The sequence below is a fragment of the Aythya ferina genome (genome assembly GCF_964211825.1).
Source record: "Aythya ferina genome assembly, chromosome: Z".
Taxonomy (NCBI): Eukaryota; Metazoa; Chordata; class Aves; order Anseriformes; family Anatidae; genus Aythya; species Aythya ferina.
In genome coordinates, this window is record NC_140299.1 from 78,868,708 (window position 1) to 78,881,326 (window position 12,619).

At 45.2% G+C, this 12,619-nt stretch overlaps 1 protein-coding gene across 2 annotated transcripts in view; it reads right to left on the bottom strand.

Moving 5' to 3' along the window:
• Positions 1-5,356, bottom strand: part of EDIL3 (EGF like repeats and discoidin domains 3) — a 268,921-nt gene extending 263,565 nt beyond the window's left edge. Inside the window, exon 1 of one of the 2 annotated variants that reach the window (XM_084503482.1) lies at positions 5,073-5,356. In XM_084503482.1, coding sequence (XP_084359608.1) covers positions 5,073-5,130 — 58 coding nt within the window. In that variant the 5' untranslated portion in view covers positions 5,131-5,356. The remainder of the gene's footprint in view (positions 1-5,072) is intronic. The other variant, XM_084503481.1, reaches the window with a different exon arrangement.
• Positions 5,357-12,619: the final 7,263 nt, after the last annotated feature.

Here is a 12,619-nt window from a genome sequence, read left to right on the forward strand (position 1 = left end):
GAAGTCTTATTTAACATTACCTAAACATTTTGAAAATGGTTTACAAAGTACCAGACTAGATGTGTGGCACATAAGTGAACATAATTCCACTGCACACTAGCTGAAGAGGATGGATATGCTCACTATATACGTATGTGGCTACTATGCAGCATGCAAAATTAACTTTTCACATGTGTTTCATAGGCTAATGCATTCACTCACACACCACATGCTGCAATTATTAGCTAGGTTAGCTTGACTTTTTATTAGTGGACCATGGTCTATTTAATTTCTCAACTTCTTAAACTTAAAATAGAATATCAATGCTGTGACTGAAAGTAGCACAGCTTGCTGATCAACCGCCACCACCACCAAAAGTGTTAAGTGTATTCCCACAATACCTTAACTGAGATTTTGCAAGATCCCAAACCACCTGCACATGACAGACATGCACAAATTCTGCACCTCTAAATTTCTGGGACCCTTAAGTAATATCCAGTGCCCAAGTTTGTGCTCACAGTTTTTGTTTTCAGGTGGGCCAACTCATTGATTGTGCATTAAGAAGTGCACAAAAGCTCTGTTGCTTTAGTGCTCTATACATAGCACTAGGACATTAGGCTTATCCTACTGTCAGTACACACAGTGAGCAGCTCTCGCTCTAAGATAAGGTCTTGTACAACCTAAGTTCCCTACAGAGGAAACCTAGACCTATTATCAGTGATATATTGCACTGAAACTAGGCTCATGTTGGCTTTCCCCTTATTTCCTCACTTCACACCCTTTGAATTAAATATGTGTGTAGGTCCTCCATTAATTATATTACAGCATTTTCCAAGGTTTTTAAGTTTGCAAATGTTAAGGTACTTACAATACTTATTTGGGTTTAAATCTCATAACTCATCTTTCATTTTCTAGTGTGCTGTTTGACTAATAAAAATGAAGCTAATGTTCTCACCGTGCAAATGCTTTTAAAGTCAAAATAAATTAACAGCATTTTGATCCTCAATACATATTTTCAAACTTGAGGCAGCTAGGCCTCAGATATGCTACAAAGAAGCCCAGCATAATTTGTAGTACAATGCAGATGGTTCTCTAAGACTTCAGATATGCTGTTGGCTCTGGGGCTTATGTAAGTTTGAAATGTGTAAATGCTTTTTTTTTTTTTTTAAAAAGAGAGAGATAAAAAACAATATCATGCTGACTGCTATGAGATTCACAAGGAATTTGAGAATAACATATATTTGCTCTGACGTTTGCAGTCTCTTTAAGCACTGCTTTTCCGCGGCCAGGTCCTGGTATCTTTACTTACATTGATGGGATATCTGGCTGCGAGTATGCCACGGCTGCTGTGTTGATAAGTGCTGTATAAATGGCTAGTTCAAGGCATAAAAATCAACATCCTAATGCAAAGCATTTGTCTTTTGAAATAACTTCCAAAGTGGATCACTTCCTTTATTTTCAGTTGGATGCCAACTGGAGAAATGGGGGAAGGATGAAAAATAATACAGTACCCCTTTTCACTACGCTATCATTGAAACACAGCTTTATATGAAATATATCCTTTGAAAGAAGATGTACAGGATTTAAGTAGGTAGGGCAGAGAAAAACAAAGTTGGATACTTGAAAAAATAAAAGAACGTTAAAAAAATAAAAGAAAATAAAAGAAAACAACACAACCAGCACTATTAAATCCAGTTATAAGAACGCAAGGCTTGACATCAAATTCTGTCCTAGGCTGACCAGACACGGACTGGATGAAAGAGAGTATCTGCCATATGCTTTCTGGAACAGTCATGGAAAATCAATTTGAATACAAATGTAATTTGTTAAAAGAACAGTGGAAATCATTATGCAGGGTCACACTGTCAGCAGTTTGTACAGAAGCAGATGCCAACCAAAAAGGCAAAGGTGTGTTCAGTAAAACAGGAATCTTGGTCTTTAAAAGTGTCTGTGATCTTCTCGGTCTCTTGGCACAGTTGCATGTGAACAAACATACAGTTTACCTCTCTTGTTTCTCAGGATTTTTACACATTGCAGCTCATTCCAGCTGCAGAAAGAGATTTTATAGACACTTCTAAGCCTCAGAGAGAGTGGAGGTTCCCACTGTAATGGAGAAAAAGCAATATTTATGAAACAGTTCCTTGAAAGTTCCAAAATATTTTATCTCAGGCTCACAGTCACAAATTCAAGAAAGATCTTTGCTTGATTTCAGTAATGTCACTATCGCTTTTAGGCAAACAAAACCTAAAAACTCAGCAACAAGGAAAATGAAAATGTACAATACAATTTAAGGATCAGCTCCATGACAAAGACAACTCAGATGGTAAATCTTCAGAAGATCCTATTGCAAAACCATTCAATACATAGACATGGAATACATCGTACCATTACCACAGCTGATCAGTTTGCCCTGCTCCATGAAGTAAATCTGGGGACTAAGATAGCCACCAGTTTTCAATTATGTTTTCCCCACATTTGATCCCAATCTTCACTCACTGTTCCAAAAATCTATTGGCAATAATGTTCCTACAAAATGTTCCTATTTGCTCTACTTCTGTTGCACTATATTTGTTCCACCTGAAATAATCTCCTGTAGTCTCTGTAGTCACTCTAGTAGTTACTGTCTGTCTGCTGCACGGTGGAACATCAGATTTGCTCTTGTTCTGATTTGATGAGGGAACAGCAACAAAAGCAAATGTGAACCTTTATGGCTGTTTAGAAATATAAAAGCATATCCCTCATTAAAAATTCAACTGCATCTTTCTTGCAAGCTAGGGAGTAGAAGTCACTGCACCCTTGAAGCCTACCTTCATCATATACATGCATACAAACACATCTCTGAAAATCAGACTCCTGTTTCAGTGCATGAGATTGCAAATTTGTCAGACCAGCCACAGAGAAGGTAATTCCAGTCTTCCACTGGGATGACTTTCATCCTCTCCTGCAACCCTTCCCCCATCCCTCTCTCCCATTTTTTAAAGAAAAAAAGATGATTTGCTGATATACTATGCATGTGTTCCAAACGCAAAAAGCAAAAAAAGGTTTTTAAGATGTGATAAATCGACCAGAATTTGATCTCCATCATTACTCTTCAGTGCTCCAACAAACAAACAATTGGTATTTTCTATTTGACGGCAGACTTGAAACACAAGTCTGAAACGAACCGTATAATTTAACTTTGATCTGCAGTTGGAATTTACCCCTGAAGAAAGCAAGAAAGAACTGACCACTGCACAGATGACATTACTGTAGGTTTTCATGATACATTCATTATACTCCATTATGTGAACGGACTCATCAGGAAGTAATGTTCAAACGATGCACAAAAAGTTTTGCACCGTTCAAAAACTGCTCTCTGATGAGTTTCTTAGTTACAGTGCCTAGAGTCTACATAAATTGAGAAGACCTATTAAAAGTAAACATTATGACAGCGAGCAAAATTAACCCACTATATCAGACTTGTCAAGCAGCATTTTATTCTGCTTCAGCATTAAAAGACTGTATAATTTTCTTCTGTCCCATTTTGAAACCCAAGGACAAACCCTTAACTGAACAATCACAGCCCAAGCAGGAACAGAACAAATGGACTCTTTCTTCCTATTTCTCAGCTCTAGAATATCTGTGAAGTTTTCTGTGGTCTGAAGTCACCTAAAAACATTGCAAAATCATGGACTTAAATGAAAAAACTTCTTAGGTGTGAACCCCACAAAGTCCTACAGAAGCCCAAGGCAAAGCCAAATGGCACATCTAGACTTTGTGCCAGTTGCAGTGTCTTTTGCTTAAAAGACTTTAGGCATAAACTGCAGGTACAATGACATCTTGCATAAGCTATCACATGCTCACTGCAACCGTGTGAATGTTATTGGATTTTGAGGAGCCACCGTGCTGAATAATTTAAGATCTGATAAAATATTCAATTTTACTGATACATCGGTTCATGGGTTTCATTTTAAAATTAAAAAAAAAAAAAAAAAGTGAACAATGACGAGAACAGGTCGCAGTCAATGAAAATACTCCCTGAGTCCTCGGGATAACACTTGTTCTACTCAGTTTCGGGGAGGTACAGCCAGGACAACAACAAGGTCTTCCTCATTCCCCCCACCCCCAAGATGTGCCTTGCCCATGGAGGGACCGCAGCAGCCCCCACCCGGGGGGCGAGGCCGCAGCTCCCGGCGGCCGAAAATCCTCACCCGTGCCCGGCAGCCGGGGCTCGGGGGAGCCTCCAGGGACGGCGGGGGGGTGCCGGAGGTCGTCCCCAGAGGATGTGGTGGTGGCCGGGACCGGGCAGGTGATCTCCGGCCAACCCCAGAGCCTTCCTCCCCTCTCCGCCGGTCCCCGTCCTCCCCCCCGCACCGCCGCCAGGTCCGCCCTGACAACTTTTTTTTTTCTTTTTATTTTAAATAAGGAGTCGGCAACCCCACTCTGCTTACAGTGAAGGCTTATTTCAAATAATGATGAAAAGAACTCATAAAGTTATTTTTCTGGAGTTGGGGATTTTTTTTTCCGAGCTTGTTGGGGGGGGTGGGTGAGAGATGGAGAAGGCGCCGCTGATGTTTTAGACGGAGGTGCCCTAGTTAAAGAGCAGCAGGAAAAGGGGAGCCTGAGGAGAGCTGTCCAATGCTGCCGCGAAGCTGAAGTCCCCGAACATGTTTGCAAACTGCTCCGCGGATTGCTGGACCTCCGGCTCCCCGAGCCTTCAAATTAAAATGAAGACGGCTGATTGGGGCGGTGTGGCGGGGGGGGAAAGAAGGAAAAAAATAAAAATAAAAATAAATAAATAAAAAGGAGATGTGGACAGCTCTGCTGGTATTGTTAAATCTTCCCAGCCGCTCGTCTGGGTTACGTCTCAGCCCTCCCGGCATGTCTTCACCCCGCTCATTAAACGTAGTTGGGAAACAAAACGTGCCCGTGGAGGGGCAGGCTGGCCGGCTTCTGCCTGGGATGCGGAGCTAAGTCCGTGCCATGCCCAGCCGCGAACAAAAAGGCAGCCTCACCGGAGGCACCCACCGCCGGCCGCGCCCGCCCGGCACCCGCGCACTTGGGCTGAGACTTTTGGGACCCCCGACCCCGACCCCCGACCCCCGACGGCTCACCTCGAGCGAGCGCCAGGCTCCCGCAGAGCGCCAGCCAGGCCAGCACGGTGCGGCTCATGGTCCCCTCTCCTCCCGCGGCAGCGCAGCCTCTGCCGGAGCGAGCAGCCGGCGGAGCCTCCACCTCCTCCTCTTCCTCCTCCCTACTCCTCCTCCTCCTCCTCCTCGAGGCGAGGCGTGAGGCTGGGCTGGTCCCTCCCGGCTCGGCCCCGGGGCCGAGCGCAGCTCCCGATGCCGCTGCCGCCGCCCTACCCGCGGCGAGAAGGATGCCCCGCCGCGCCCGCCAGGTGCCGCCGCCGCTCCTCCAGCACCGACCGGCCGCCGGCCTCCGTCCCGCCGCTGCCTCCGCCTCCGCAGCCCCCCTCCCTCCTGCCCTCCTTCCCTCCCTCCCTGCCTGCCGCCCGCACGGCCCCCCGAGCGGCTCCGGAGGGGAGGGGAGGAGAGGGGGGGGAAGGAAAGCGGGGGGAGGGGGACAAAGGGGAGAGGGTGTCCTCTCCCCCACCCTCTCCCACATAGCCCCCTGCATCCCCTCCGACCCCCTTATCTCGGGGAGAGGGACGCAAAGTTTTGGCTGGAGGCCCCCCCTCGCCCCCTCGCCCCTTCTCAGCATCCCGCCTGGCAAAATTCGGGGGCGCCCTTCCTCCCAGCCGCCCCCGAGGTGGGGTGCCAGCCTGCCCCTTACCCTGGAAATCTCTGGCTCGGGAATCGGGACTAGGGTGAAATTATGGAAACGGCACGGGGTGGGGGGCGCCGAGGTCGCCTGTCAGAGCTGTGGCTGGCAAAATTGGTGCTGATGGATGATTTATTTATTTTTTTTCCAGCCTGCCGCATGAATCCAGAAGAGTGAAATAAGTACTAATTGTCCAGCGGGAGACAAAAGGCTCTTCAGATCTTTTCTGTCCGTGATTTGCTTCCCCTCTACCTGCCCTTACAGTAAAAGAGCCCGTAGTAGTACTGCATTAAAAGTTAATAGAAATGCTGAGCGAGAGGAATGCACTCAATAGCATCAGCGAAGGAGCCCTTCTGCGGGCACAGCCCCGGTCCATGGCCGGGCTGTTGTATGACAAGAGGGAGAAACATCGCGCAGCCAGGAGTGGGAACGGCCTGTTAAGTCACCTAGTCCATTGGTTCCCATCTCACAATAACTTCCAACTTTTTCTTTTACAAGCCCTTTGTCTACCACTAAGTGCCAGTAAGTGGCAGGGTGACAGCCCTTCCCTAAAGCTCCGGTTTTACCTCCGAGCTTGCAATGAAATACGTTCTTTCTCTGACATTGGAGGTATTTCCGTTCCGACACACAGGCCCTCAGCGCATTTTGTGCACCTCACCCCGCACCCAAACGCAAGCCGCTGCTTCGTGATGCGCCGCAAAATTATCCAGCAGCTTAGCATAGATATAGACCGGAAAAAAAAATCGCCTACACTAATGAAGACCACAGTAGCAAAGGAGATATGTTAGCACGGGCTTTTTAGTCCAGTGCATCTCTCTGGACATGCAGTAGCTGGTGGTAGCATTCACCCAAACTTTTTGCTGCTCTTCACCTGGCAGCAGTGGCGTGGGCTGTGCTCACACCTTCCTTCTGCTGCACAGACAGACTTCGTGATTACACCACTACCTCACAGCGACTTGGATTTCACTCATCAGTCTCCATGCCGGAGATCTCCCTGAAGAACTACTGTCTGGGAAGAAACACTTTTTTTTTTTTTTTTTTTTTTTTTTTTTTTTTTTTTTTTTTTTGTCTCCTGGAGGGTTGCCGGAGATGCTTTTCTATCAGTACAGAGATAGCAGAAATTTAGGAAGCCTTTACAAAGCTTCTGATATTAATGCATCATTTCTCCACGACGGTGCTAATTTTGTGGCTTATCTCTGTTTTACAACGAAGAATCCAGCTGTCATAATTACAAGGCAAGCTGCACTTTAGCTGCTGTGGCAGCCCAGCATGCCTGCACCCCCAAGTGGCTGGCTTGCTTTTTTTTTTTTTTTAATGTATTTATTTTTCTTGAGGGAATAATCCCGTGATGCAGCCCCTTTATTTCACCAATTAGGATAAGTCTAAAGGGCCTAACTACATTTGGTACCGGGAAGCCCTTTTTCCACTGAGAGTCTGTGACTAGCCGCTGATTAAAACGACACAGAAATAGCTTCTTCAAAGCAAGGCATTGTTTATTCAGCCAAAAGCAATGAAACAACAAAAGGCTTTTATGTTTGGTTCTTACCTAAAGTGCAATGACTTTTTGTTTTCAGATTTTCAATAAGTTTTATTCAACAAAATCTCTCTGTCTCTCTCTCTATCTCTCCGGTAGTCAGCTCAGACTATCAGACTGCTCCCGCATCCTTCTTGCTGCCCATTCATCTGGGGTCCCCTCCAAACAATGCTCCTCACCTCTTGCTCCGACGTGTTTCAGGGAGGACCCTGACTCTGGGATGCTGCAGGAGCTCCCTTTCATCCAATGCTTCACTCCAGGCAAGTCATTTTCCCTGGCATGGGGTGATGCAGTGCTCCAGCTCAGTGCTGGGAGGTACAGTCTGTTCCTTCCACCCAACTCAAGCATAGTAATTATTTGCATCTAGATTTTCTTAATTAAGATTTCTGATGTGTAAAAGCCAAACCTGCTTATTGTGGTAGCAACAGTTTTACTTTGAGATTCCCCATACTACAGTCCCAAGCTTCTCTGCTACGTCACCAATGTTATCTTCGGGGTTGCTGAGGTTGCAACATGTCACAGTGCTCTCCGCCACCTTCATCCCTGACCACCCCTGACCTGATCTTTCAGTGAAGAGGTTGACCCAATGTCCTTCTTTGTCCTCTAATGTTCAGAAATGGTGGACTTGTGGTGTTTGTTGTATGCACCTTTCTTGAAGAAACTGTCCCACCTGTCACTGGGAAAACCTGACTCCTGCCATCATGAGCACTGTAGGTATGTAATTGTATTTTTCATACAGGAAAATCCAGGACATGAGACATCTTGAAGGCTATCTTTCCATCATTTGTTTACATATCTGCAAATCCTTAATGACTTCCCAGTGGGTCTAGGCACTAGGCTGAAATATGGACGAGATGGGACTGGAACGGCACCAGCTGTTGCAGTTGAAACTGACATTCTCACCTTTGGTATGCATTTTAATGCATATGATTCTATGATAAATGCAGCATATAAATATTGAATTTTTATTTTGTATTCCAATATTTTATGTAATGCAAGATTTCCACGTTCTGTCATGGTTGCTCTTAATTTTCTGGAATTTACTACCAAAATGGGCTCAAGAGCTGCCAGGTATTAATCCTTACTCATCCTTTCTTCCTTTTTCTGCCACTCGGTGTATGAACACAACACACAAAGGCCTCTTTTCATTTTCCACACTGTTTCCACACTTCAGGATAATGTGTTTACTAATCACTCAGGATAAAGGAATCTTTTACACGCAATTCATTTAACTTCTTCCATCTAAATGACGATCATTGTTTACATGGAGTTTGTCCCTAACTCTTTAGCAGATAGAAACTTTAGGAGCTATCTAAATCTGTGACATTCTGTCCTTGGGCTAAGGATTCCTGTTATCTTGAGGATTTTAAGTGGTTAGCAGAGAGACAGATGAACTATCACCTTACAAAGGGAAAACACAGGCTTCTTTGACCCTTAGCAATAGCTATTCCACAGCCAGTAACTTTCCCATTGCTTAGTTCATCTTCCTTTCTTTATTACTTTTTTTTTTTTTTTTTTTTCTGTATTATTTTCTGTCCTACCTCTTATGCTTAAATTAGCCCTTTGGAGTCATGAAGCACATCAAGAAGGAAAAAAAAAAAAAAAAAAAAAGATGGACATTAGAAATGTATGCAGCCATTTCATTTGCCACACTGACCTTGGATACAAAAGCCTTCAATACAGCAACAGCAACAACACATTTTAATGCACAAAAGGAGTACATATTTAGCACTAGGTACATGATAGTGCTTAAGGTTTAATAACAGTGACGTAAGGTCTAAATACTTGTTACACTGAAGATGAAGCAAGTATCTCCTGCCTGTGCTGCAGTCATAAAGAGGTAAGAGACTAAAAGCTTACTTTCATCATTTGCTAACCTATTGTCAGTTTTAGAAGGCATCTCGTAAACATGAATACAACCAATGAATTACCCTGTGACACCTTCAGGGCATCCTGGGTATCAGCTTTGTTTAGGAGATTAGCTTTATCACTGACTCCCATCAAAGCAGTGGCCAGATTTGAGCCTTCTTAAAGTGAGAGATCAGACCAGCTCAGAGCTCTGGGTGTACAGACACAGATTATATTGCCACCTCCATTATAATTAAGTGGCTACTAAAAAGCCACTGCTGCAAACAAGCAGTAGATCTTTCCATAATGTTTTTGAGTGATACACACTTTGTTCGTCAGGGATTTGCCATGCACCATTCACCATAACTGGCTACTCTGATTCTGCAAGTCATTGGCATGTATTTGCCTCGGAGACAAGAACAAATACTACGTCTGTCTGTCACTACCACGGCAACACTGTCAGGGTCATCCTGCCTCTAAATAAAGGGAATTAGTTCATTCTTTTATGTCTTCCCAAATAGAGATTGGGCCCCCACTTCTTGAACATGAAAGGTTTCCAGTTAAGCCAAAAAGAATTTTTGATGTGTAAAGCATGGAGGAGCCTTCTTCCTTCAAACCTTTCTGGTTGAAAAGAAGTGTTATGTGCTGCTGCATCACAGGAATGGGAGAGACGCTGCTGTGTGACACAGGGATCTTCAAACTCGTTGTCAAACAAACAAACAAACAAACAAGAAAACTTTTTTATTATTATTATTTTAATATTTCTAGAAAGGATGAAACAAAATCAGTGCTGTATTTGGTTTTGATTTCCTTTCTTTTGTCTTAGAAATAAGCTTTCACTGAATACAGATGACATATTTAAGAATCCTATAGAGTGGCTAAATGTTGGAGTATGTTTTAAAATGAATCCTTTGCCACCCATAACGTGAATGTGTAATGTGAGAATGTAAGAGAGGAGAAGGGTGTGCTGGATGAAGTACAAGAGTAACCCCTGAAACAAGCTATTCCTACATTTTTTTTCTACATACCCTTACGCACACCAATGAAGTTGTGGAACTTGATGCTAACTAATTTCAGTGGAAATTATTCCCTGCCCACTTGTGAAAGGATGAAAGACAGCAATTTAGATTTACACGAATGGGGAGCAGTGGTTCTTCCAGCAGCAGTGAGGCAAGTGTAGAGGCATAACGCTAATGGGTATGTGTCTGATCACTGCTCCTGTAGGTATGTGTCTGATCACTGCTCCTGTAGGTGCCTCAACACCAAAAGCACCTGGTGGCTCTGCTTTCCGAATGGGGAGGTGTGAATTTGTGAATTTGTCAGTTTGACCTCAGTGCCAGGAAAGCTCATGGAGCAGATCCTCCTGAGAGTCATCATGCAGCACTTGCAGGGGAAGCAGGCGATCAGGCCCAGTCAGCATGGCTTTATGAAAGGCAGGTCATGCCTGACGAACCTGATCTCCTTCTATGACAGAGTGACGCGCTGGGTGGATGAGGGAAAGGCTGTGGATGTGGTCTACCTTGACTTCAGCAAGGCTTTTGACACCGTCTCCCACAGCATTCTCCTCAAGAAACTGGCTGCTCTTGGCTTGGACTGGCGCACGCTTCGTTGGGTTAGAAACTGGCTGGATAGCCGGGCCCAAAGAGTCGTGGTGAATGGAGCCAAGTCCAGTTGGAGGCCAGTCACTAGTGGCGTCCCCCAGGGCTCGGTGCTGGGGCCGGTCCTCTTTAATATCTTCATCGATGATCTGGACGAGGGCATCGAGTGCACCCTCAGTAAGTTTGCAGATGACACCAAGTTAGGTGCGTGTGTCGATCTGCTTGAGGGTAGGAAAGCTCTGCAGGAGGATCTGGATAGGCTGCACCGATGGGCTGAGGTCAACTGCATGAAGTTTAACAAGGCCAAGTGCCGGGTCCTGCACCTGGGGCGCAATAACCCCAAGCAGAGCTACAGGCTGGGAGAGGAATGGTTGGAGAGCTGCCAGGCAGAGAAGGACCTGGGAGTGATGGTGGATAGTTGGCTGAATATGAGCCAGCAGTGTGCTCAGGTGGCCAAGAAGGCCAACGGCATCCTGGCTTGTATCAGGAACAGTGTGACCAGCAGGTCTAGGGAGGTGATCGTCCCTCTGTACTCAGCTCTGGTGAGGCCGCACCTCGAGTACTGTGTTCAGTTTTGGGCCCCTCGCTACAAGAAGGACATCGAGGTGCTTGAGTGGGTGCAGAGAAGGGCGACGAAGCTGGTGAGGGGCCTGGAGAACAAGTCCTACGAGGAGCGGCTGAGGGAGCTGGGCTTGTTCAGCCTGGAGAAGAGGAGGCTCAGGGGTGACCTTATCGCTCTTTTTGGGTACCTCAAGGGAGGCTGTAGCGAGGTGGGGGTTGGCCTGTTCTCCCACGTGCCTGGTGACAGGACGAGGGGGAATGGGCTTAAGTTGCGCCAGGGGAGTTTTAGGTTAGATGTTAGGAAGAACTTCTTTACTGAAAGGGTTGTGAGGCACTGGAACAGGCTGCCCAGGGAAGTGGTGGAGTCACCATCCCTGGAGGTCTTTAAAAGACGTTTAGATGTAGAGCTTAGGGAAATGGTTTAGTGGGGACTGTTAGCGTTAGGTCAGAGGTTGGACTCGATGACCTTGAGGTCTCTTCCAACCTAGAAAATTCTGTGATTCTGTGATTCTGTGAATTTAACATCAATGTCACTTAACATCTGCAGTGCAGAGGGATAACAAGACAAAGATACACGCCGCTAAGGAGCAAGTGGCACACAGTGGGTGTTTGGATGTGGGAGCATATGGATATGCTGTCCAAGACCCCTTTTCCCAAAAGACTGGGGGTACCCACAGCTCTTGAGGGGACATGGAGCACTCAGAGTGGCCATGACACTGCTTAACCCTATGCTTTGTCACCTACAACAGTTTATCATTTGATGCAATGCTTCTGCACTCATTGCTGAGGAGGGCTTGGCATTCTGTGTCTTTGATGGCATGCATCCTGCTTCCAGCTGCAGACATCTGCAATTAGAGGAAAACAGTCAGCAGAAAACACACAAACACACAAACCTATCTGATTGAATAGACCTCAAAGCCAAACTAACATACTTCCAACTTTTTGTATTTGCCTCTCTCCCTGCACTGGTGCATGATTCCTGTCTTGTTCATTTATACACTGGCTGCCATGGTAGGTTTAGATCCTATTGTAAAGACTGAAAGATGATGAAGACCATACTGCCCTGCTTGTTCATCCTACCTGTTATGGCAATTATAATCATCATTCTTAATGATAATATTAAGTTGTGTTGAATGCATATACCATTTTAAACTTCTTTTTAAGAAAAAAAAAGGGGCAGTTATTTGAAATCTCTACCAAATTTTTGACCTGCTCCCAGATATTACAGCCCATCATCACCCTGGATCATTGAAAAAACATCTGTAAAACATAACCCAGTGAGACAGGTTTGTACAAGCTGAAAGGATTCATTCTGATCCAATATATGTTGCAGAAATCT